The sequence below is a fragment of the Erinaceus europaeus genome, chromosome 10, assembly GCF_950295315.1.
Source record: "Erinaceus europaeus chromosome 10, mEriEur2.1, whole genome shotgun sequence".
NCBI lineage: Eukaryota > Metazoa > Chordata > Mammalia > Eulipotyphla > Erinaceidae > Erinaceus > Erinaceus europaeus.
The window spans coordinates 23250495-23278331 of NC_080171.1; the positions used below are offsets into that span (position 1 = coordinate 23250495).

General features: G+C 40.6%; 1 protein-coding gene across 1 annotated transcript in view; it reads left to right on the top strand.

The window, feature by feature from the left end:
• Positions 1-27837, top strand: part of RORB (RAR related orphan receptor B) — a 240089-nt gene that overhangs the window by 192880 nt on the left and 19372 nt on the right. Inside the window, exons 5-9 of the mRNA XM_060199296.1 lie at positions 15814-15935; positions 18477-18609; positions 19500-19607; positions 22656-22766; positions 25248-25360. Coding sequence (XP_060055279.1) covers positions 15814-15935; positions 18477-18609; positions 19500-19607; positions 22656-22766; positions 25248-25360 — 587 coding nt within the window. The remainder of the gene's footprint in view (positions 1-15813; positions 15936-18476; positions 18610-19499; positions 19608-22655; positions 22767-25247; positions 25361-27837) is intronic.

The following is a 27837-nucleotide window of genomic DNA, read 5'->3' on the forward strand; positions in this document are numbered from 1 at the left end:
TACAAATAGTTTTACTAATAAAAATTTTATAGTTGCTTAAATCTGCCTATGTATACTTATATGCATATTCTGATAGTCATTTATCTATCTATGTATATCTTATTAAGCTGTAAGATTAAAAAGTTTAACCCTAGTCATGTATGTCTGATGTTCTGTATAGTTCCCCTATCAAACACAGGCATTTAATTTAGGAACTGTCAAGTAAGTCATTAAAATTAATAGAAATAGATTAATCTAGTGAGGAAAGTCATTCACGCAGAGGGTAGAAAGAAAAATCCAATATTGGGGTGGAGACAGCATAATAGTTATGCAAAGAGACTTTCATGCCTGAGGCTCCAAAGTCCCAGGTTCAATTCCCTATACCACTAGCAGGCAAAGCTGAGCAGTGCTCTGTTGTCTCTCATTCTCTCTCTCTCTCTCTCTCTCTCTCTCTCTCTCTCTCTCTCTTTCCCTCCCTCCTCCCCTCCCTCCCTATCTACCTACCTGTCTCTCTTCCATTAAAATAAAACGTATTTTAAAAATGCAACGTTAAATGATTAATTAAAAAATGGGGGGGGGATCCAGTATCTCTTGTCCTTTCTACCTCAAGGGATGAAACAGTGAGAACTTGCATTGTCTCCTCTCCCTCCCTACTCACCTCCAACCTGTTTCAAGCAGTAAACAGTTTGAGGAAGATATGTTGAAATTGGGGGGGTCCTAGATATACTGCTAAGTAAATGAGTGAACTTATCCAAAAGTTCTTCTACTTTCAGAGGCTCTGTCTCCACCTCTTCACCTGAAAAAATAAGATTATTAGGCTAAATAACTTTAAAGGATGATGGTTTTCCCACCTGCAGTTGGGAGCTCTGGCTACATGTACAAATATTTGGTTGTTTCGTTACAAATTTTTTACACCTGGTTAAGGTCATATGTTACAGTGTGCAAAGACTCGGGGTTCATATCTGACAGGGAAAACTTCATGAGTGGTGAAGCAGATCAGCAGTCTTTCTCTCTCCCTCTCTAATTCCCCCTTCAAATTCTGTCTCTATCTAAAGGAAGAAAGGGACTGAGGAAGGGAGGGAAGGAGGAAAGAGTGATGGAAGGAAGGAAAGAATATTCTGTGTCATACCACTTCCCAAGTGGAAGCACAAGGATGTGAAAAAGGTAACATCAAGCAGCTGAGCACTCTTAAGGGACAGTGAAGCATTGCAGGATGGCGGTCACCCCCTTGGCAGCACATCAGGGCTTTGTGTGGGATAGAATGAGTCTGTCAACGATACAATTAAAAACCATTATCAGATCAGAACTGTGTAACCATCTCTACCTCATCCACCCTCCTGGGGTGCAGGGAAGAAATGGATGTCAAGCCAATGGGTAGTGGCCAACCTCAAACTATTCCAAGTTCATATGTGATCAAAGTATGGTAAAAGCTTCAGAGAAAATCCAGCTGGCCCTTTCCATCTTTATTCCCTCCCTGGGCTCCTCTTGAGAGGAAAAAAAAAGTGATGTAAAACTAAGATATGTTCTTGACCTTGCTCCAGGCCTACACAGGTTACTTTGGTCACTGGAAAGGGACTTACTGACTCCAGAAATTTTAGCAACATTTTATGCTTTGCCACTCAGAGAATATCTCAAGAGGCTTCTATTTCTGGAATACTACAAGAAATTCTATATGCAAGGAAAAAAAAAAAAAGGATTTCCCAAGTGTGTAGAGGCTAGGTTAATTAACTTGACTTGTCATATCCCTGGAATCATTACCATAGTTACATTTATCTTATTAACCACTTCATAGCATCATGGTATTAAGGACAGATGCTATAGATAGTCCTGAAGATCTTCCAAATTCACATCCTTCTAGATATTCTTTAATAACCTCAAAATCACTCATAGTATGTTGGATCTCTTATGACATGCTCAGTGCTTTGACAACCCCCTCCCCACTCACAAAGGCAGTTCAGTGGCAGAATATATAGGATAGCACTTTGTGACCATCGTAACACTAAATATGTAGGACAATGATTCCTATTAAAAACAATAAATACATAAATACCCCATTCAAGGACTGATAAACAGATACACCTATTTATTGTATGTGTATGTTTAACCCACCACTGCACTCATATCTCTATTAATACAGCTTTCCTAATGTGCCAGCATTCATAAGATTAGTCAGTCTTCTAAATAATCATTTCAATTTTGAGTTTAACATGGGAAAAATTGATCTTTCTTGGTGGGTTTCCCCTGGAGGTATAAACTTGAGATTAATTTTTGACTCAGAATTTAGAATTTCATAAGGAAATTCTAAAACCCACTAACCCAAAATAATGCTATTGAGAAGCTACTGGAAAGCCAATTCAATTTTCCACACTCAATTTCACAAACCACAGTAGATATGAAGTATTCTGCAGAAAGGAAAAGGAAAGGAGATTTCATGAGTTTCTGCCTGAGACTTGTTGAAATGTTTGTGCTTGAAGATAACTTCAGAAGCAGCCCCCTCTGCTGAATAGCTTTTCAAGGTTTAGCAAGCTTTGACACAGACTTGGAGTTCTGAATTGTGTGGTGTTTTTTTTTAATGATTTGTTTATTTTGGATATAGACAGAAAGAAATTGAGAGGGAATGGGGAGGTAGAAAGGGAGAGAGAAGGACTGAGCTGTGGCACACCTGGTTAAGTGCACGTGTTACCATGTTCTGAATTTGTTCTTTCCCCAAGTCCGAAATGCATGAACTATAAACTTCATTCAGGGGAGACATAGGACCTGGGAGGGTTGTTCTGTTTAAATTAACAATCAATCTATATGTCAACAAAATACAAAATGTAAAAGTCAGTCCTAATCATGGCCCTAAGCAGCTTCCGTAGTTATCCTTTCATCATCAATGACCCCCCAACTGTCCTTTGGTCAGTGTGTAACGGCCTCCATTTGTATGAGAGAGTAAGAAAGATTTTAATGGGCTCTGGGTTATATATATTGTTTTTTTATTGTTGTTGTAAATCTCTTCAAAAGCTGAGGAGACAGCATAATGGTCATGCAAGAAGACTTTCATACCTGAGACTCTGAAGACCCAGTTTCAATCCCCAGCACCACCATAAGCTAGAGTTGAGCAGGGCTCTGGTAACACACACACACACACACATACACACACACACACACACTTCTTTGAATATGTTTAAGACTGAGTTATATTCTCATCCTCTGTAGCTCTGCAAGACTAGTTGCTCATAAGTCAAACCCAAAAGAAATTCCCATGTAGCACTCAGACTCAAGTTGCCATGCTTCACACAGCCCTTAGAAAATGTCATTATTTGGGCTGGGGAGACAGTATAATGGTTCTGCAAAAGACTTCCCTGCCTAAGGCTCTGAGATCCCAGGTTCAATCTCTAGCACCACTATCAGCCAGAGGTCTTCTTTTTCTAGCGTTTGCCCTTCTTCCGTAGCCAGTCAACAGCGTCAGGTTGAGCCTGATGTAAAGTTTCGAGACCTCCTTTGAATCTGGAGAGGTGGCAGTCGTTGACTATGTGGGTCATAGTCTGTCTGTAGCCGCAGGGGCAGTTCAGGTCTCAGCCAGAGGTGAGCAGCCTCTTCTCCCTCTCTCTCTCTGTCTCTCTCTCTCTCCCCCCCTCTCTCTCTCCATATATATATATATATATATATATATATATATATATATATATTTAATCTCACTCTATATCATTTTTACTCATTCTTTCTTTCTCTCTGTCTTTCTCTCATTAAAATAAATAAATAGGTAGCAGAACTGGCTGAGTACAGACATTACAGTGCTCAAGGACTCAGATTTGAGCCCCTGTTCCCCACCTACGGAGGGGAACTTCACCACCAGTGAGTAGGTCTGAAAATGTCTATCTTTTTTATATCTCTCTCTATCTCCCCCTTCCCACCCAATTTTTCTGTGTTCTAGCAAAAAAAAAAAAAGGAAAAAAAATGACCACTGAAAAGGATTCATAGTGCTACCACCTAGCCTCAGCAATAACCCTGATGACAATAATAAAAATATTATACTTTTTAAATGTCACTTCTGCCAAATCCTACTGTAGATTAAAAACCAAACCCAAAGAAACTAAGACTGTAAGGTGTTAAATTATTTCCTCAAAAGGATGAAATAAAACACTGTTACAAACTACTTCATTTGAATAATATGCTGTTTTGCTATGCATACAATTTGAGTTCAAGCTTGGCCCCTGCCACACAGAAGAAAATTTTGATGCTATTTGCTTGCTCACTTTCTCTCTACCTATCTCTTCTATATAAATCTTTAAATAATTAATAAGTAAATGGTTTTTCTATGAAGACTACAGATTACCATCAGATGCCTGTTTTAAGCTCAAGCACTGTGCATTTGTTGCTAACAGTATGAGTCTATTTATACTAAAATATAATGATCTCCACATAGAGATTAGAAAAGTCAGAAGGGTCTAGAAAAAAACGTGGCCTATTATCAAAAAGACAAAAATCATACTTGGTTAAATGTTTCACCTTATAGTTACTGCCTTAGAGCATGGATTCTGAAGAATCCTGATTTTCTGAAAGCCCAGTGCAAGCACTTAAACTTGCCTTGAGCAAGTCCAGAAACATACCCTGGCATTAATTCAGAGTGAATCCCCAAAGAATTTCACTTTCACATGAGTAGTATAAACTAAACAGAGATTTCAACAGCTCTCTCAGTCCTTAAGGCAAGTGATAAATTAAAAATTCATTCATCATTTTGATTGAGTCTGAGATAACATATTTGAGGAAGAATACTTCCAAGTTTAAAAAGAAATCCTTCATGGACGAAAATGAATAGAGGGTATCAGAGTTCACCAAGCAGACACTATTCTTTTCTCTTGAGGAAAAAAAAAAAAGTAAAAAGGGGAGGGGGAGAGAATTAAGAACTTCAGATGCAGCACCCTTAGTGCTATATATAGCTTTGAGTCTCAGCTTTCTCTGGTAGAGTTGGGCCACCAGTGCTCTTGGTAATAACACTGAAAGCAGCAGTTTTTAAAGATATACTCAACCTGCCGAGCTCCCAAGATGTAGCATTCTTATGAAACCACCCGAGCCACCCGCGCCTGAGACCCTGTAGCCTTTGGAGAATGCTATTCACTGAAATGTCTAGTGAGAGCTAAAATAAGCCCCTTTGGTAGAAAAAAACCTGCTGAGTGGTTGGAATCAGAGCTGGTGAAGGTCACTTGCTATTTCAGTAGCTGCAAGCTGGTCCTCATTTTATTGCATCGCAGTTATAAACAAGAAATTGTCACCTTGCTTGTCAGTTTACTCATTTTCTCACTGAACTGAGTAGATGTGGATATATATATATATATATATATATATATATTCTGGTACTTTGACCAAACTTTGCCTTGCTGTGAGGACCAATTCATTAAACCTGTGATTTAAAAAAAAAAAAAAATATATATATATATATACATATATATTTAAGTTTTACTTCAAAATATCAGTTTTACCCTGTCTGATACGATTGACTTTTCAATCAACTTTATCACAGACATTGCAACTATCTGTAAATACCTTAAGGAGGGGATTTTATTGATCTTTCTTTGATTTACTTGGCAGATCACAATGAAGATTCATGGATGGAGAGTATGAATATATTTTTTAGAATGTGAGAGGAGACACAACTAATTCCTATACTTATCAATTTCCTTGTGTCTTAGCAAATAAAATAGAAACAAAAATATGGGTGCCGGGATAGCCTGAGGGTACTTCTTCCTGAGCTAGTGCTCTCTGGCTTGGAGAGAACTCAACTGGAGCCCATCTAGGCTGCTGCGTGGGAGAGGGATCAGGAACTCGTGCTGCACTAACTTCCGCAGGAGATACACTCTGGAACTCTCGGAGCCGGAAAGCAATTTCCAAGTGTCTTTAATCAGAAGAGCAGCTGTTTTTATACTCTCCAAGTAGGGTGGAAACAGGATGTGATATAGAGAGGGTGGAGAGAAAAGTGACTGGTGAAAATCAGAGTGTGACAAGGAGGGGGCGGAACAGGCGAGAATCCTATCACTGAACCACCAATGCCCTGGAGGGAGTGCTTTATGTAAATGTAAAAGTGATTTATGTAAATAGACCAAAGCTTTGAATGGGATCATTAAATCCCTATATAGGCATATGGTTAAGCAGAAGCCAGGGGGAGGTGGCATACTACCCAACATATGGGCACTGGGATTGGTGGATTTGTAGTGTTAGCACCTAGCCTCCCCAATCACCCTGACAGCAACAACAACAATAATAATAATATATAAGAATATATATTATTATACAATAATAATAATAATGTTTTTTTCAAATGTCACTATTTCCAAATCCTACTGTAGATGAAAAAACAAACCTAAAAAAACTAAGACTGTAAGATGTTAAATTGTTTCCCAAAAAGTAATTCCTATACTTACCTAGGGATAGTCCATTTGGAAATGGAGAGAAAAGTTTAGTTTCAGCCCAGTGCTCTATAATATTTTCATACACTATTGAAATTTTGCATCTATTTTGTTTCAGCTCCCCTTTTAAATTTTTAATGTACCTCTTCTTATTACCCATGTTGGACATGGCATTCAAATTATCCTTTACAGAAGAGTAAGAGTTTTAACAAAGGGGTTTTTTTTTTTGCATCTTTCCACACAAAAAAGGATGAAAAGTATATTTTCCTATATCAATCATTTTAAGCACCTTTAGTGGGGTGTAATTGGCCTATATCTGTCAAGAACTATATATATTTAATGTATACAACTTAATGAATGTGGAAATAAGTATATACCTGGGAAGCCCTGGCAGGTATATAAAGAAGTGTAACCCCATAGCAATTAACTTTATTTTATTTTTATATAAATTTTTTCTCTCTTTCTCCCTCCTTCTGTATCACCCCTTCCCTTCTCAATTTCTCTCTGCATATCAATTATTTTAAAGACTTCTAGAATTCTTGCATTTTTATCACACACTGCCCATAGGAAGAAAGTGATTCAATATATGAAGTGACAAATCTATTATGTGTTTGTGAATCTTGAGTTCCAATACACTGTGCTTCAGGGTCAAAGTCTAAATACAAAACACCAGGCAACCCAGAGAAGTGACTCAGTGGTTAGAGCTCAGTGTTCTGCATGTGTGAGCTTGATCTCTTAGAGCATACATGCCAGAGTGAGACTCTGCTTCCCTCTTTCTCTCTCCTTCTCTCCCCTTAAACAAATAAATCTTTAAATATAGAAAAGAAACAATTTTATGAAAGAAAATGTCATATCCATATGTAACATTTGTGTGAGCACTTGTGTGTACATAAGAGAAAATAGAAGGGGAAGGAAGAGAGAAACTAAAACTAGCTGCTGCTTTTCATGAAAATAACAAACAGGAGGATCATGGCTTTAACATTGACCTGTGGTTATAGTCCCTGTTTTTCTTGCTGGCATCAATTTTACCCCATTGTGATTGCAAAGGGCTGATAGTTGAACTGAAAAATATGAATTTGTTTCTCTTGCTCCTCAGTATCATTTTTTCAACTTTTAAGGCAAGTCTGAATACTCTTAGTGAATTGTATAAATCTCTGTCTCACTGAACATATACAGAATCTCAATTGCTGAAAAAATATAGCTGCATTTTGATGTCCACTTAAGATCTGGTTGGTTAGGAAAGATAGCACATTGGTTCTGCAAACAGACTTTCATGCCTGAGGCTCCGAGGTCCCAGGTTCAATGCCCAGCAGCACCGTAAACCAAAGCCAGGCAGTTCTCAAAAGGGGGGGGGGGGTGTTGGAGGGAGGAAGGGAGGGAGGGAGGGAGGGAGGGAGGGAGGGAGGAAGAGAGAGAGAGAAGAAGGTAAAAGAAAAGTCCAGAGACTGGGTTGGCCTGGGTTCAAGCCCCCAGACCCCAAGTGCATAAGGGAAGCTTCACAAACAGTGAAGTAGGTCTGCAAGTCATATATATATCCTCCTTCCCTCTCAATTTCTGTCTCTATCCAAAAGAAAGGAAGAAAGGGAGGGAGGGGCACAACGGTAGTACACCTTGTTAAGCACACATGGTGCAAAGAGCAAAGACTAGCACAAGAACTCTGGTTCAAGCCCCCGGCTCCCCACCTGTAGGTGGGGTGAAGCAAGTCTGTAGATATCTATCTTTCTCTCCCCCTCTCTGTCTTCCCCTCCTCTCTCAATTTCTCTTTGTCTTATTCAATTAAAAGGGGGGAGGGAATGGCCTCTAGGAGAAATGGATTCAGTGCTGGCACTGAGCCCCAATGATAACCCTGAAGGCAAAAGAAAAAAAAAGAGTGAGAGAGAAAAGAAAGGAGGAAGGGAGAGAGGAAGGAAGAAAGAAAGGAAGGAAGGGAGGGAGGGAGGAAGGGAGGGAGGGAGGGAGGAATGGAGGAAAGAAAAAGAAGTCTCATCTCTTCCCCACACTGAGAGCCTGCTGAGTGTTAGTCCGTGGCCTCCACTCTGTAATAGTTGGGTTTCCTGTCAGGCCCTGGATGAGCTTCCATGGGACCATCCACACAGCACCAAGCCCTCCACAGCCTTCTTCCTCTATCAGCATGTGCTTCTGAAGCTCAGCTGGTCTGAGGGTTTGACAAAGACTCCACTCTGAGCAACAACACAGCTAGTCACGGACAAATGGAGGCTTGCTGTTGCCCAGAGATGTCTCAAGTCTGTGCTTTAGCCACTTCAGTCTCTGTCTGGACATTCTCATGAACTCAGTCCCAGAAGAGATCCATGTTTACAATGGCCTTTTCTCCTTGTTCAGGCAAGGCTCTGAAACATTCCTTTGACTCCCAGCAGGGACTGTGCATGCTATAGTCATTGTCCTTCTCTCCCCTTATGTTGGAACTCCTTCTAACAGTTCACAGCTTGTGAACACCCCAGGAAGCCATCTCCTCTGTAGCTCAGGGAACAGAGTAAGCTCCCAGTCTAACTCTGCCCTGTGCGCATGGACCTGAGTCCTGAAAGGGGTGACACTTTCACCGTGAGACTGGCAGGGAGATAGTAGAGAACAGCTGTCTCTCAGCTTCTGTGCCGGGCTGTACCTTCCATTGACATTTATGAATCTGGTATCACCGGGAGATGGGACCCTTATCTTTTACCACAAGTGTTTGGGAAATAATTGCAAGTATTTGACCTCAATGCCATTGTGAATGCTGAGGCTTTAGGATCAACAGACAAAGGTTCAACCTTGTCTTTCTGGAATCCTCTGTATAATAAAGTAGAGCACAGAAGGATGGAAAGACAAAGAGGTGAATAGGGTAGATGGATGATGGATGAAAAGGTGAATGAATGGATAGATGGCTGGATAGATATTTAACATTTACTAAGTCATCATGGCTTAAATACCGACTACATTTAATCACAGACACACACACACACTCTCTCTCTCTCTCTCTCTCTCTCTCTGTCTTTCTCTCAGTCTCTCATTCTTCTCCTTCCCTGCTCCCTGCTACCACACCTGCTGAGCCCTCTGTGCATCTCTGTGAGGTTCACCTTGAGCAGACCCTCCTCCTCATTTACTGGATTTTCACAGCATCCTGTTCAATTTCATGTGCCCTCTGGGCTCAGCTCACCTTCCTTAGTGTGCCAGGATGGTCTCTCTTTTTTTCCCAGGTGCATTTATTTTTTATTGATTTAATAATGATTGACAAGATTGTAGGATAAAAGAGGTACAGTTCCCATCACTAGAGTTCTATATCCCATCCCCTCCATTGGAAACCTTCCTAGTCTTTTTTTTTTACCAACAGATTGTTTTGTGTTTCATTTTTATTTCATCTTCTTAATTAACACACATCAACTTTTTTAATAAAATAAAAATATAGACAAGACCATAGAACGAGAGGGGTACAATTCCCACCACCGGAGTTCTACTTCCCATCCCCTCCATTGGAAGCTTTCTTTTTTTTTTTTTTTTTTTTTTTTTAGATATTCTTCAGTGAAGAAAACCCAACCATCCTCACTCCTTCTTTACAGCCTCTTCTGGCTCCCAGCAGCCCACAGTACACAGCCTGGGTTCCCTGGCCTGGCCTTCTGAGCTGCTTGGTCTCCAGTCACAATTTCCCTCTCAATGTCCTTTTTTCCCATCTCTCCCACTCACCCTGTGATGCATACACACCAGGCTTCTTGCCAGGAAGGACAGAAGCAATATGAAAACACTATTTTCTGGCTCTGTACTGCGTGTCTTGACTCATGCCTTCTTTCTGAAGTTCACTTGTTTTCTATTAGTACAAGATAAGTTGGCTGGAAAAGTAAAGGGTAGCTAAGATGCAAAATATGATGTCAGGAATTATGAAGTTCATAGATCCTTTTAGTTTTGCAGAGCTGGAACCTTGAACATGAAGGTTTCACCCTTCTGGGTCACCTCTTCATTTAGATAGAAAGAGACAGAGGGAGACAGAGTCCTCACAGCGCTGTTGAACTTCCCTCCAGTGTCAAAGCATCTTCATGTGGTACTCAGGCCCTACCCCAGAGCTACTCTGTATTACTACTTATTTTTCAATCTTTGCTGTTGTAAGATCCTCCCCTATTCCTGAAACCGGACCTTCCACCTTCTGCACCACACAATAACCTTGGGTCCATACTCCCAGAGAGTTAAAGAATAGGAAAGCTATCGGAGGAGGGGATGGGATACGATGTTCTGGTGGTGAAATTATGTGGAGCTGTACCCCTCTTATCCTATGGTTTGGTCAATGTTTCCTTTTTATAAATAAAAATTTTTTTTAAAAAAAGAAGGGAGTCAGGTGGTAGCACAGTGGGTATACTTGAAGGAGTATAGCTCTCTATTATTTGTACATGGAACTCAGAGTGAAATTTATTCCAAATAATTACATCCATTATCCCAAGTGTTTTTTTATTTATTTATAAAATGTAAATATTGACAAGACCATAGAGAAGAGGGGTACAATTCCACACAATTCCTACCACCAGAGCTCCATATCCCATTCCCTGCCTTGAAAGCTTCCCTGTTCTTTTTTTATTATTATTTATAAAAAGGAAACACTGACAAAACCATAGGATAAGAGGGGTAAAACTTGACACAATTCCCACCACCAGAACTCTGGATCCCATTCCATCCCCCGATAGCTTTCCTGTTCTTTAACCCTCTGGGAGTATAGACCCAAGACCATTGTGGGATGCAGAAGGTGAAAGGTCTGGCTTCTGTAATTGCTTCCCCGCTGAACATGGGTGTTGACAGGTCGATCCATACTTCCAGCCTGTCTCTTTCTTTCCCTAGTGCGGAAGGGCTCTGGAGAAACAGAACTCCAGGACACATTGGTGGGGTTGTCTGTCCAGAGAAGTCTGATTGGCATCATACTAACATCTGTAACCTGGTAGTTGACAAGAGAGTTAACATATAAAGCCAAACATTGTTGGGCAATCATGGACCTAACGGCTGGAATAGTGCAGATGAAGAGTTGGGGGGTCCTCCATTTTGTAGATAGCTAGTAGGCGTATTTTAGTTAAATTTCAAGGCACCTGTGGCTATACTAGTTTGTTTCTTTTTCTTTTTTTCCTCCTTTTTCTTTTTGCCCCTGAGCCTGAAATCTGATAGGCCAGTGGGTCTAAGTTATTGTCTGGGGAGATGATGTCATGGCTGGAAAAAGGACCAGAAAGCTGGATCAGGGAAGAGAGTAGCTCCCTAATATGGGAAAGGGGTATAAATATTTGTTGACTGTAAACTTCATCGATTTGATGTGATCTGGGGCCCATAATCAACTTAGGAGTCTATGTGACCACTGCATCCCTGTAGATCTGAGCTCACATTCTGTGGTCATGAGTATGAACATTCCATGCTGCCCCAATATCAACCCATCTTCCTCAGGTGTATCATAGAGTATGTTGTCCATCCTCCCTTCAGAGGATGGAACATTCTCAACCATTGTTGATCCAAGTTGAGGGCAAGGTCCTATGGGGGGCCCACAAAGGGGTCTATTGTATTGTTTCTCATAGAAATGACTGGTAAGTAGCAATGGAGAGAGGGATTTATTCGAGGTCTAGGACCATCATGTCTGTTTGGGAATCTCAGAACTTCCCAATTAGGGCCCCAGCTGATGGAATGCCCTGATAGTGACTAAAGAGTCATCATTAAAGTATTCCAGCCTCTTGCCCTTATTCAGCTTTTGCACCCCTTGCTTTGCTAAGGTTAGCTTTGGAGTGAGTGAGAGAACTGTAATAGGAAGTAGTTGAGGAGGGTAAGCTTTCCTATTCTTTACCCCTCTGGGAACATGAACCTGGGATCACTATGGGATGCGGAGGTGGAAGGTCTGGCTTCTGTAATTGTTTCTTCACTGAACATGGGTGTTGGCAGGTCGGTCCATACTTGTAGCCAGTCTCTCCCTAGTGGAGTAGGGATCTCGAGAGGTGTGGCTCCAGGACATTGTGGAGGGGTCATCCGTCCAGGGAAGTCAGGTTGGCATCTAGGTGCCATTTGCAACTTGGTGGCTGAAAAAGTTTTAAGATATACAGGAGAACAAATTGTTAAATAATCAGGAACCTAACGGCAAGAATATAGCAGATGAGATCTGGGGTCTCCATTCTGGAAAAAGCTCTTAGGTCTATTTTAGGTATATTCTAAGGGGCTTATGTAACAAGACTTTTTTGAATAGTTAAAATAGATATAGATTGTAAAGTCTCTTCAGACTGACTGTTTAAATTTTCTGTTATATAATTTACATGTAGCATAATAAAGATTTGAAAGTACAAAAAAAAAAAACTTGTTGAATATATGAAGGGACTCTACTGCTTTTCCCATTCAGTTCTTAAAGAATTCAGAATATAAAAGGGTAAGGAGCAAACATAGCCCTACAAATAACCACAATGTAAATCTGACAATGATAAGTGTTCTGTTCAAGATAGAATCAAAGCAGAATGGCAGCCAGTCCTCCCCGAGGACAGAGGAGGTTTGGGAGGCCTTTTGCCAGGAGCAGGCATCTCAGCCAGGTTCCCAAAGAATCCACATAAATTTAATATGTATTTTTGCTTAACCCCACCTATGTCATTATTATACTCTCTTCTCACATACCATAGGCCCTTGATCTTTGGTGGCATAAGGCCAAAGGATTCTTGGACTTTGACCAATACTTCCCAGGAGACTTTGAAAGGAATAGATGGGTTTCATGTTTGTAATTGTGAGTGGCAATGGTAGTTTTGGTTGTTATCCCTGAGGCCCATAAATTACTGTCAAATCAGCAAATCTTTTGAAAAAGAAAGCCAACTACACCAAGAAGATAAAGGTGAAAACTTTAGAACTATAAATATCTTAGGTTTTCATTATACCTATTGAGGGATATATATCCTAGGGGAAAATATATACATATATATATATATATTTCTAGTAATTAGGTTTCCCAAGTGAAATTGAAAAATGATGAACCACGACATACCAATCTATTTTAATATGATGGATAGAGTCATTCTTGTCCCTTTTATATGACATTGAAAGATATTCAATAAATTTTTAGGGATAGTATTTTTAAAGAAATGGATGTATATATGGTAAGCAATGAAAGTCTAGTAATACTTAAATCACAATAAATCAAAAGAGCATATCTGTAATTATAAGTTAGCATCTTCTCTTGTGTACTACAGTGATCACTTCTCAGGCTGAAGGGATCTAACAGTAAAGTACTTCCCTTCAGTAATCCTGACTACTAACTGAATGTCTCTGGCTTTCTCTGTTGGTGTCATCACCTTGCTTCCCTGATGACTAACATGATACTTAGAAGACCACAGTCGCTGCCATTCATTCAGTAGTTGTAACGTGACAAGCAATGAGTTATTTAGCACTTTTAATTTGAATAGTGCCTTAGAAGATTAAGCTTGGGGGTCCGGTGGTGGCGCAGTGGGTTAAGCGCGTGTGGCGCAAAGCGCAGGGACTGGCTATGGATCCTGGTTCAAGCCCCTGGCTCCCCACCAGCAGGGGAGTCACTTCACAGGCAGTGAAGCAGGTCTGCAGGTGTTTATCTTTCTCTCCCCCTCTCTGTCTTCCCCTCCTCTCTCCATTTCTCTCTGTCCTATCCAACAACAAACAACATCAACAATGGCAATAAAGTAACCACAATGAGGCTACAACAACAAGGGCAACAAAAGGGGAAAAAAATGGCCTCCAGGAGTGGTGGATTCATGGTGCAGGCACCAAGCCCAGCAATGACCCTGGAGGAAAAAAAAAAAAAAAGATTAAGCTTACATTCTTTTAGTCTCTGTGTTATGAAAATTCAATCTATTCTACACTCTTTTATATAAGAAGCTTAACAAGGTTGAAAAAAATAAGCAATCTAAGTATTGCTTAGAATTATTGAGGAAAGTGAAATATGACTATTTAGAAGGAACAAAAATGGTGTTGAAAGGAAGTAACTTAAATAAGAAAAAATTCATTTCTTTGTAAACTGGCAACAATTATCAGACAAAAAATGTGATTATCTTCAGTTCTACTTGCTTCCCACACACATTACTCCTGTGTACTCTGGTTTAACAAGGTGGTCCTCATGTATCCAAATAGCTATTGGGTCTGATGAGGGACTCCCTGCCAGCTCCATCCCACACTGAGGCCCAGCAGTCTTTAGTGTCAGCTTTCACTACTCAAAGCCCAGAACTCCAAACACAAAATAGTACTTGAAACTACACTAAGCATAACTCATTTGAAATAAATGACCCCAAAGACATAGTATTTGATAGTATTTGTTACTACTTTTAGGAATATAATCATTTTCTATTTTTTTATTAAATTTATCTTTATTAATTTATTGGATAGAGACAGCTACAAATCAAGAGGGAAGGAGGGATAAAGAGGAGAGAAACAGAGAGACACCTGAAGACTTGCTTCAGCACTCACAAAACTTTCCTGCTGCAGATAGGGACCTGGGGCTCGAACCTGGATCCTTGCACACTGTAATATGTGCTCTCAACCACATGTGCCACCATCTGGCCCCTCATTTCCTCCTTTAACATAAAAAAAATAAAATCCATCAAACAGAGAATTAGAGAATACAATGGCCTATGACCCAGTTTCACTAATTATCAGCTCACAATTCAATGTCATTTTGTTTTACCCCCTCATTGTCAGTTATGTAAAATATATTCATGATTCCAAGTTCAAATCTATGAAGACAATATTAGAGAGAGCTCGCCTCTATCTATCTCGTTCTTCTGCTCTCTTTTCCATGTCTTTAACAGAAAATTGTTTTTATGTTGTTCCTTAATTCCCTTTTTTAAAATCTAAACAAATGAATTTTTACATCAATTTCTGCTTTCCAGGATAAACAGTGGGATGGGAGTGGTTGGTGATTTTTGAAATATGTCAAAATTATTTAGAATGTAAATATCAAGACTATCAGTAGAAGGGGCTGGGCAGTGGCGCACCTAATTGAGTGCACATGTTAGCATACACAGGTTCAAGCCCTCAGTCCCTACCTGCAGGGTGGCAGTTTCGCAAGTGGTAAAGCAGTGCTACAGGTGTCTTTCTTTCTGTCTACTTATCTATATATTTATTTCTCCTTCCCTCTGAATTTCTTTTATCCTATCAAATAAACAAATAATAAAACCTTTGAAAAGATTGTTAGTAGACTTCTATGCTGAAAAAACAAGAATCATAGTAATTTTCATGTATATTCAAATATATAATCATGCGAACACTTCACAGCATGTAAGATCCCAGGTTTGTGATGAAAGAAATGGAGGAAAATGCAATACATTTTTCCTAAACGTTAGTCTAGCCATATATTTAAGCATAGATTGCAATGTTAAAAAAAAAAATCTAACATAACTGAAGTATTTCCAAAAGACATTTATCTAGAAAACACATTAAGATTAGGTTTCTTTGAGCAGAGTGAAGCTTTAATCCTGGGCCCTCAAACCGATATTCTTTCTCACAGATCGAATCGCACAGAACATCATTAAGTCGCACTTGGAGACGTGTCAGTATACCACGGAGGAGCTCCACCAGCTGGCATGGCAGACCCACACCTACGAGGAGATCAAAGCCTATCAGAGCAAGGTATTCTGGGGCCTGCAGGGACACTCTCCTGTGGTGGCTCCACTCACACTCAGCTTTGCTGCTGCTGGTATTTGAGACTTGGTACTCCTTTGTTATAGAGATTGTCCTGTGCGTTGAAGGCTGTTGGTAGCATCTCTCCTTTCTCTCTCTCTCTAGCTCTCTGTGTGTGTCTTTTAATATTTTATTTATTTATTGGATAACAACAGAGAAAATTCAAGAGGCAGAGAGAAAGACACTTGCAGCACTGCTTCAATCATCTGTGAACCTTTGCCCCTGCAGATGGGGACTGGGGGCTTGAACCTGAGTCCTTGCACACTGTATCATGTGTACTTTAACTGGTGTGTAACTGTCTGCCCCCTCATTAAGTCATTGGGTTTTTATTTTTATTTATTAGATAGATACAGAGAGAAATTGAAAGGGAAGAGGGAGATAGAAAGGGTGAGAGAGAGAAAGATAGAGACCTGCAGCACTGCTGCACCATTCATGAAGCTTCCCTTCCCCCAACCCCAAAGATGGGGACCTGGGGATTGAACCCAGTACTTGAACATAGTAATGTGTGTGCTCAACAGAGCATCACATCTGTCTTCTCCACCCACTAGGGACCAGTTACAACCTCCTTGCATACAGCTGTGACAATACTACTAATGCTATTTCCACATATACCAATGGAAGCAAAAATACCACGGTCAAAACCTAATGCACTCTGTGAGTTGCCGGAAAGACTATACCTGAAATCATATGGTTCCAGGTTATCTTGTGGGTACTATGGGGTATCCTTAGCAACAGCAACTGAGAAAACACAGCCACAATGATAGTTCTAAATTTATGCTACACAAAGGTATGCAACCAAATACTTAAATATTTTTTTCTGGCCCCAAATGTTGTCAATGGATGAAACAGGACAATTCACCCTGTATTATTATTACTTCCAAAATTACTTACTTTATTTCTTAGAGAAGATTGTAAGAGAGGGAATTTATTTTTGTTCTGTATTTACATGACTTAACTTTGGAATTAAGATTCCAAATTAGAAGATTTACCAATAAGTGGAATTTTGGGGTTGAGTGAAGTGCACCTGGTTGAGTACACATGTCACCATGCACAAGGGCCTGGGTTCAAGCTCCCATCCCTACCTGGGAGGACATTTCATTGCAGTGAAGCAATGATGCAGGTGTGCCTCTTATTCTTTCTATCTCCTCCTTTCTTCTCAATTTCTGTCTATCCAATAAATAATAAGTAGATGAAGTTTTGTTAAAATATATAAATGTTGCTGCATCTAACATGCAATTACAACATACTAATTTGTCTCTTCTGGGATGATGTGAGTCAGGAGACAGAAGAGTAGGTATTTTTATGGGCAATGAGGGGCAGAGCTAACATACTTGGGTTCCCCTACGCATCCCAGAGGACATGGCCCAAGGATCAAAATGCAATTCAAGATTCCATACCATTTAAGAGAGTGATTTGGTATAATGCCTTTTCTCTTGAAGTTCTTTTTATATGTCAAAATTGGGGGGTGGGGAAGCTCTCTAAATTCTAGAAGAGACCACAACATACATTATGTTTAGTGTCCATCAGGTACATTTAAAAACAACTTGAGGAAGCCTATGAATGAAATTCCTCAATGTAAGAATCTGTTACTTTTATAAAATTGCACCAAGGACAAGACTTTGTTTAGATAAATGGAAGAAGAAAAGGGGAGTGAAGAAATGACAAATAATTATTTGTAGACACTTCTGCAAATTTCCCTTTATTTTAATCTCAGCACCACAGTGATTGTACTTCAAGAATCTAACAGGTGAAAAGCATTTCCTTGGTAATATTATGGATGGGGGGGAGCAGTTCACCTGTTTGAATGCACAAGGACCCAGGTTCAAGCCTCTGGTCCCCCCTGCAGAAGGGAAGTTTTATGAACAATGAAGCAGTCTCTCTCTCTCTCTCTCTCTCTCTCTCTCTCTCTCTCTCTCTCTCCTCTTTCTCTTTCCACTTCAATCTCAGTTTCTCTGTGCTTCTATCCAAAAATAAATAAATACACAGATAGAAGATAGATACATAGAAGATAGATGATAGATAGATGGTAGATAGATAGATAGATAGATAGATAGATAGATAGATAGATAGATAGATAGATGGTAGATAGATACATATATAGTTATAGATAGATAGTAGGTAGATAGATACATAGATGATAGATAGATAGACAGATAGTAGGTAGATACATAGATAATAGATAGACAGATAGTAGGTAGATACATAGATACATAGATAGGTATACATGATAGATAGATAGACAGATAGATAGATAGATGGTAGGTAGATATATGATAGATGATAGATGGATAATAGATGACAGATGATTGATAGATAGATAGATAGATAGATGATAGATCAAACACTTGAAAAAAAAAAAAAAAGAACCAGCTGCATCCTGACAGGAACTCCAGGGACAGCTGCTTTAACTTCTGGTGCCTGGCCACCCCCTTAGCCTTCTACCCTGCCATCTGTGCCCCTGACGCCCCCTAAGGCCCATTCTTTCTCCAGTCCAGGGAGGCGCTGTGGCAGCAGTGTGCCATCCAGATCACGCACGCCATCCAGTATGTGGTGGAGTTTGCCAAGCGGATAACAGGATTCATGGAACTCTGTCAGAACGACCAGATCCTGCTCCTCAAGTCGGGTGAGCAAGAGGGTGGGGGGTTCCAAAGAGGGGGGTAAGCAAAAATGTGGGCCACCCTCAGCTCAGTGTGCTTCTAGAAAATCCCCTTCAGAGGGGCCAGGCGGTGGTGTACCTGGTTGAGAACACATGTTATAATGCACAAGGACCCGGGTCCAAGTCCTCAGTCCTCACCTGTAGGAGGAAAGCTTTGAGAGTGAAGCAGGGCTGCAGGTGTCTCTGTCTGTCTCCCTATCTCCCCCTTCCCTCTTGATTTCAACTTTCTGTCCAATAAATAAATAAGTAAATATAATAGAAATGTTTTAAGAAAAAAGAAAATTCCCTTCATCCATCTCATCTGTGGATCACTGTCACCTGGTTAAGTGCACATTATTATGCTCAAGGACTCAGGTCTAAGACCCCGGTCTCCACCTGTAGGGAGGGAAGCTCTGTGAGCTATGAAGCAGTGCTGCAGATGTCTCCATCTCTCTACCTCCTAATCACCCCCTTCCCCTCTCAACTTCTTTCTGTCTCTATCAAATAAATAAGACAAAGAATGTCAGATGTGAGCGATGCCCCCCAAAAGAACACATTGTAGGAACCCCAAGCTAAAGCTCCCATATGCTGAAATATACATGGAGTATGTTAAAGGCTGTGACAGAGAGCCATATTCTCCAGTAGAAACTTCTCTGAAAATTAGCAGGCTGAATTTTCCTTTCACAAAGTTCATTTATGGACCATGTGTGAACCAATTGTGAATTTGATTTTTTTTTTCACTTGGGAAGAAATTTTGAGCAGCTTCATCTATGTCTGTCTATATGTGCTTCTGTCTTTGAAAGCCTCTTAAGCTGCATGCAGTACTAATGCCTTCACTATTGCATGTCTAGTGATCTTTGTAAATGTTTCATTCATAGGTTGCTTGGAAGTGGTTTTGGTGAGAATGTGCCGTGCCTTCAACCCATTAAACAACACGGTCCTGTTTGAAGGGAAATATGGTGGAATGCAAATGTTCAAAGCCTTAGGTAAGCTGCCCTCTGATATCACTCAGTGTCTTTACCTGTCATCAGCTTCTCCATGCAGACTGGAGTTAGTGGGGGGAGGGAAATGCTTAATTCTTTCCTGTGAACTGACATCTGTTTCCAGGGAGTTGAATTGAGTGAGCCTCCAATGACTCATGTAATGCTCCTAATCTTCCAATCATGCATCCCAATGTGAAAGAAAGGAGAAAGCCAGGAGCCCTGTTGACTCCAAACCAACTCCTCATTCAGAAATCGGTGAAAGGCACTCTAAGACAACTGGGATGCATCATAGGGCATCCTTTGTACAAACACCTTTTTGTTCACTTTTTAAATAGAGAGAGGGAGAAAGGGGTGGAGGGAGGGAGAGAGAAAGAGAGAATGAGAGAGAGAGACCACAGCATCAAAGCTTCCTTCAGTGAGGTAGGGGCCAGGCTTGAACCTTGGTCATGTGCATAACAAAGCAGCACAATATCCAAGTGAGCTGTTTCACCAGTATGAAGCTTTTGTGCCTCGCCCAACAAATTTAATTGATTTATCATTGGAGTGCAATAACTGAGTGTTGCAGTAGCATGGCATCACATCTCTAGATATGCAGAAGCCTCATTATACCCACGGCCAACATTCCAGTTCCATCACACTGTCAAGTAATTCTCTTTCTCCTTTCCCTGTACACACACACACACACACACACACACACACACAGATTCACATATGCAGGTACATGAGTACACCACTTCCCTTTCCCTCTGTTAACTATGTATTTATCCCTGAGTCTATGAGTTGTGTTTGCTGTGCTTTGTCAGTTGGTTGGCTTTGGCCATCTACAGCCTACCTATGAGTAGGACAATGCACTAGCTGTCTTTCCTACCTTGTTTCTCTTAGCACAGCACCTCAGACTCTGTCCATGCTATTGCACATGGCACACCTGCATATTTTGAATATCTAGCTGATATTCCACTGAGTATATGGACTGGGATTTTTTTCTCCTTCTCATTCACAACTTTACTGCACAAGTTGTTGGTGGTCCATAGGGGTGGGCTCTGAAGTCTCTGATGAAAGTTCATGATTTAATTAGTTAAGACTATTAAAAATTCAACTCTGGGGCCAGGTGGTGGCACACCTGGTTGTGGGCACACATTACTATATGAAAGGACCCAGGTTTGAGCCCCCCCGCTCCCCACCTACAGGAGAGAAGCTTCATGAACAGTGAAGCAGTGCTGCAGGTGTCTCTCTCCCTCTCTATCTTTCCCTCTCCTCTCAAATTTTGTCTCTCTCTAGCCAATAAATAAACTAAGTTCCTTTGTTGCCACGGAGGTGATGCATCTGACTCTAAGACATGAGGCTAAGAGTTTGATCCCTGGCATCACATATTCTCTCTCTCTCTCTCTCTCTCTCTCTCTCTCTCTCTCTCATATTAACAAATAAATATTTTTTAAAAAACTTACTTGGGTGGGCTGGGAAACAACATAATGGTTATTCAAAAGATTTCATGCTTGAGGCACTGAGACCCCAGGTTCAATCTCCAGCACCACCATAAGCCAGAGCTGAACAGTGCTCTGGTCTTTCTCTCTGTGTCTAACTTTCTGTTTCTCTTTCTGTGTGAGTATCTCTCTCTTCCTCTGATTAAAAATAAAATAAAATATTTTATGAAATAACTTTCTTTAAAAAACTAGCTCCTAGGGACAGAACAGTGGCATGTATTACAATGTGCAAGGATCACAGTTCAAGCCCCCAGTCTTCACCTGCAGGGGGGAAGCTTCATGAGTGGTAAAGCAGGTCTGCTAGGGCCTCTGGTCCCTGCCCTACAGACAGGAACTACCTCTGCCCCTTCTGTTCTGTTAGGTGATCTAGCCAGCAGCCCATCCACCAGAGTCAGGGGAGTTTCCCTTCTCCACTTGATATGCTTCCACACCTTCCCCAAGGCTAGGTTTTCAAGAAAGAAGGAAAAGCCTTGGCAATCGACTTGGGTATATTTCCAGCTTCATAAAAGAAACATGGGCTTGGAGGGATCAGTGCAGACAGAGAGCACTGTTTTCCCAAAATTCACCATGGCTAGGCAAACTGACCTACAAGCCACTCTGTAAGAAGATAAAAATAAGCGAACACTATTCATTCCTCAATAAAACTTCCAGACAAACCTGTGAAATATAGCTCACATAAACAGTGCACTGCTTTGCCATGTGCATGATCCAGGTTCGAGCCCAATCCTCACCTTATTGAAGGAAGCATCAGTGCTGGAGCTCGCTATCTATCTATTATCTATCACCTATCTGTCTATTTATCTATCTATCTATCTATCTATCTATCTATCTCCCCCTCCATGTCTCTTTCTCCCTTTCCCCTTCTGTCTCTTTCTTTCTGTGTCTCTAAAAATAAAATTAAAAGTTTTTTAAAAAGAAAAAAAAAGGACTTCCAGGGCAGTTGCCAAAATGAAAGAACCTCTTTCTGCTTAGTAAGAAGCTTTCTGAAGATTCAAGTTGGAGATTCCTTGATAGCCTCCACTGTAAGGATAAAGTGTCACTGAGACTGACAGTCTCAGCCTCTTACACACACATCATGCTCTTTGAGTGTTCTCTCTATACTGAAGCATAGCTAATCACTTTTTTTCCCCCAGAGCACAGCTCAGCTCTGGTTTGTGGTGGTATAGAGGATTGAACCTGGAACTTCAGAGCCTCAGCATGAATGCCTCTTTTCATAACCATTATGCTATCCACCCCCACACACTTAATTTTGCTTTAAGATGGAACTGAATTAAAGCATGTGACATTAGATTTCCCCTGTATGTTCCATACAGACATTACAGTGAGTATAATCCCTTTCCACCTCCCTCTCCCCTCACTGGGTTGATTTTTATTATGTGGTCAGGATCCCACCGAATTTTCTCATCCTATTGTTATCATTAAATCATGTTTTATAGCTGGAAACTTGGAAATGTTTTCTCTATTTGGGCCTGGTTTGCAAATCCTCAAGTGACTACCTGATTATGGGAGTTTCCTTAACATTTCTTCCATTTCTTTCAAATGTTTTTATTTAACTTGTCTTCTTTTATAGGTTCTGATGACCTGGTGAATGAGGCATTTGACTTTGCAAAGAACTTGTGTTCCTTACAGCTGACTGAAGAGGAGATTGCTTTGTTCTCATCTGCTGTTCTGATATCTCCAGGTAGGAAACTCAAAAGTCTTTACCTAAGTTTTTGGTTTTGTTTTGCTTGTTTGTTTGTTTGTTTGTTTTGTTTTGTTTTGTTGCCAGTAGGCATATTGCTAGGGTTCAGTGCCTACATGATACCATCGTTTCTGGTGGCCTTATGCCCCCCCCCCCATCTAGTGGGTAAGATACAGAGTGAGAGAGAAAGAGAGAGAGAAAGGAGACACCAACCAGCATGGAATGTATGTCTAACAGGTGAGCCACCTACCAGCTCCATGATCTCTCTTTTTGTATTTATTTATTTGTGTATATATGTATGTATATACTGTTATTGCCACCATGGTTATCACTGGGGCTCAGTGCTGACATTGCAAATCAACCATTCCCGGTGGCCATTTTCTCCTATTTTATATGATAGGAAAGAGATAAACTAAGAAGAGGGAGAGATAGAAAGGCAGAGAAACAGAGACAGAAAAATACCTGCAGCACTGCTTGTGAAGCTGCCCCCACCCCCACCCCCCACCCCCACAGGTGGGGAACAGGAGCTCAAACCCAAGTCCTTGCACTGGGTAATGTGTGTGCTCAACTGAGTGCCCCACTGTCTGACCACATCTAGACCTCTTTTTTTTTTTATAGTTGGGTTTACAATCTTTAAGACAGACTACTCATCTTATAGTCAGTGCTCAGAAGAAAGCAAGTGTTGTAAGACACATTTTCCCCAAGGCATGCATGTAGCATGTCAGTGAACCCCAAGAGCTATCATTTATGATATGGTGCTATCAAATGCTAACAGTTCTTAGGAATGATAGCCCTAAAGAAAGACACATTTATTCTTAGATTATAAATCAGCAATCAATTAAACCACTTAGTCTTTTTTCTAGAAGGAAACTACAAGGCCCTACACCAGTCATCATATTTGACTGGGCTTGGGAGCACAATATCTGGCTTTCCCTAGTGGATGCAGAACCTTCTAGCAGATTCACACTAAGAGACTTCACCCTCAAAGGCCTGTCTCCGAGCCTGGCCTGGTGCCAACTTCCAAAAGAGAGAGAAGGCAGACTTTCAGCCTGTGGAGGCTATCTCGTGCCAGGCACTCTCTCCCCCAAGCTCTTGTCATAATAGCCATTTGTCTGATCAGCTCCAGGACTCAGGGAGAAGGACAGGGAGGGGGGTCTAATGTGCTCTGAGGGACAATTGTTGATGAGGACTTTTGTGCTTACTTACGTAAGAGTTTGTTTAGCTGTTGGCTAGACTTATCCTGGGCCTGTCTAGGATTACCAAAACAGGTTTCTCACCTGACCTGACCTGGGCTCAGAAGGATCCTGTCCAAGTCCTTTTCCATGAGTATTTGTTCATCCTTTGGAGACTCTAAATGTCTCTTCAGTGAAGTCCCAACCTGAGATGCTAATGTGAGAATACATTTGGTGACCAGCACATACAAAGTTTCTAGGAAGAACAGAAGGAGAAAAGAAAATAGAGGAGGAAAAACAGGAGAAAAGAGCAAAAAAGAAAAGAGATAAAGAGGAGGAGAAGGAGGCATTGCCTTACCCACTAGTTCAAAAGTCAGTAGAGCAGATAATTATTCTGGACAATATTTTTAAAATAGGTTCACATTATACTATATAAATTGGAAGAGGAAAGAGGGATCCTGAATACCAAAAATAGTCCCATACAAAAGATTTGCTTTACTTCTTTATTTTCTTTGTCAGTCATTAACTTCTAATTTTGAAAGACAATTTTGGCATATATATGGATATATATACATATATATCCAGGAAAGATGTAGTTTCTCATAAGGAGGAAGTTAAAGGGGGTTATTTGAGCCATTCTGCCCTTACCACCATCTTAACTTCCTATGTCAATTTATAATGCTTTGCTGTTATCTTGGTATTGCTTATAGAAAGTATCTGCTTTGAGGATCAGGTGGTGGTGCACCTGGTACAGGACAAGTGTCACATGTTCAGGAGCCAGGGTTCAAACCCTCAATTCCTACCTATAGGGGAAACTTCACAAGCAGTGCTGCAGATCTTTTCTTTCTATCTCTGCCTTCTCTTTGATTTTCTCCTGTCTATATTCAATGAATTAATAAAAGATTTTTAAAAGACTATTTAAAAAACAAAATACTTGCTTTGTATAAACAGTACATATCTTCAAGGAAAAATTTGAACTAAAGAATGTGAAATTGGGTGACCAGGTAATGATGCAGCTGGTTGAGTGTGCATGTTACAATGCACAAGGACCTAGGTTGAAGTCCCCAGTCCCCACCATCAGGGGAAAAGCTGTGCAAATGGTATAGCAGTAGCAGTGCTGCACGTGTATCTCTGTCTCTCTTCCTCTCTATCTCCCCTTTATGTATTTCTGATAGTCCCTAGCCTATAAATAAAGACAATTAAAAAATTAAAGAATGTGACATTGGGCTGAAACTTAGAATTTGTATCTGTAGATGACATAAGACAGATGATATTCTTCACCCTCTTGTTGAATTTCTTTCCTTATCAGATCGAGCATGGCTGATAGAACCACGGAAGGTCCAGAAGCTTCAGGAAAAGATTTACTTTGCACTTCAACATGTGATTCAGAAGAATCACCTGGACGATGAGACCTTGGCAAAGGTAGGTTCTTACTGAAAGAGAGCAGTGAGTCAAAGAAAGCCAATTATAATGCAAGAGCACTTGTCAGCAGCAACAGTTTCTTTTGCATGCCTTCCTTTCGTCCTTACTTTCTTTCTTCCTTCCTTTCTTTCTTTCTTTTGTTTTTCTCCCCCTCTTTTTCTCCTTCCTCTTCTTCATATTCTTTTTTACTATTTCCTTATGTATTTATTTATTTTACTTATTTAGCAGGACAGAGAGAAATGGAGAGGGAAGGAGGAATAACGAGGAAGACACCAGCAGCACTGCTTTACCACTCCTGCACCTGGGCCACAGCCTCAAATGCAGGTCCTTGCACATTGTAACCTGTGTGCTCTACCACCTGTGCACCACTCAGCCCTTCTTCTTTTCTTCAGTGCAGAGATTCCAGGGCCTCATACCCCTAGACCAATTATTTTTTACTCTATTTTAGTGTAGGGAGAGAAACAAGGAGAAGAACACATAGTACTAGTCTACCATCCATTAGGCTTCTGCTTGTGCCTGTGGTGCTGAGGTTTAAACCTAGTCAAACCTAGTTTGAACCTAGTCACAGGCATGCCAAGACCCATGCCCTATGGTGAACTGTCTCCTGGCCCCAACAATTTTTGAAAGTTAAAAAGGTATATAAAGGCTAATGAGATAGCTATTTGGATAGTGTGCTGTTTTGACATGTGCACAGCCGAGGTTCAAGCCCAGTCCTCACCAAACTATCACACTGAAGGAAGCTTTGGAGCTGTAGTGTCTCTCTCTCTCTCTCTCTTCCTCCCTTCCTCCCTCCCTCCCCTCTCTCTCTCCCCACCTCTGTCACTACTTAAATAAATAAAATTATGGGGAGTCTGGCAGTAGCACAGTGGGTTAAGCACATTTGGTGCAAAGCACAATGCTGCCGGTTCGAGTCCCTGGCTCCCCACCTGCAGGGGAGTCGCTTCACAAGCGGTGAAGCAGGTCTGCAGGTTGTCTATGTTTCTCTCCCCCTCTCTGTCTTACCCTCCTCTCTCCATTTGTCTCTGTTTTATCTAACAATGATGACATCAATAATAACAACAATAATAACTACAACAACAATAAAAAAACAAGGGCAACAAAAGGGAAAATAAATAAATGAATATAAAAGCTTAAAAAACTAAATAAAATAATGGGGGTCGGGTGGTATCACAGCGGGTTAATCACACGTGGCGCAAAGCCCAAGTACCGGTGTAAGGATCCGAGTTTGAGCCCCCGGCTCCCCACCTGCAGGAGAGTCACTTCACAAGCGGTGAAGCAGGTCTGCAAGTGTCTTTCTCTTCCCCTCCTCTCTCCATGTCTCTCTGTCCTATCCAACAATGATGAAATCAATAACAACAACAATAATAACTATAACAATAAAATAACGAGAGCAACAAAAAGGAAAATAAATAAATATTTAAAAATAAATAAAATTACATAAATTTTGAAGTGACCATTTCCAGGGAAGCTATACAGTTATAGCAGAATGGAGAATGTCTTTCTTTATAAAGGATATTAATGGACCTAACCCCAGAAATAGAAAAGCAAATCAAAAGAACTGAGTATGTTTCTTTTAGAACAAGTGTTCATAACAAAAAAGAAAAAAATCTAAATTCATATGTCAAGAGTTTGTGTAATCACTTCAGTAATCAAATCTAGGGGGAAATTATGAGTATATAGATTTTTTTTAATCAATAACCATGAAGAACTATAAAGTAATAAGAATTGATACACAGGGGTGTAGAACACAGTGTGAAAGAAAGAACTCTGTGTTATTATTGATACTCTAACAGAGAGTGCCTGGCTCTCTCTCCGGTGCGCTGTAAATAAAACAACTACCCATACAAGAGTAGACTAATGATTCGTAAATCTCCCATCTGAGTTAAGCATCATGCAAGGTTTGTGCTGTTCTGTTTTTCAAGATGGCCAAGTATCCCATGGGCAAAATACAAGAAATGTGCTCTCAATTTCCTGATTCAACTTAATTAACAATAGTGAACTTTAAGAATAGTACTGAGACAGATTACTCACCAAAGAAAAACGATCATAAAAGTAGGAATTAATTTTCATATTTGTGGTTTTTCTCTGGAGGTCAAGGGTTAAACAGTAGAAAGTTACTGCCTTACACTTGGAAATAGCAATAGGTGTAGGGGTGATCTAGAAAGGAAGTGAAGGCAGGACCATTGAAAAAAATGGGGGAAATAGATATATAGATAGAAATAGAGATAGAGGGAGTCGGGCTGTAGTGCAGCGGGTTAAGCGCAGGTGGCGCAAAGCACAAGGACCGGCATAAGGATCCCGGTTCAAACCCCGGCTCCCCACCTGCAGGGGAGTCGCTTCACAGGCGGTGAAGCAGGTCTGCAGGTGTCTATCTTTCTCTCCTCCTTTCTGTCTTCCCCTCCTCTCTCCATTTCTCTCTGTCCTATCCAACAACGACAACAACAATAATAACTACAACAATAAAACAACAAGGGCAA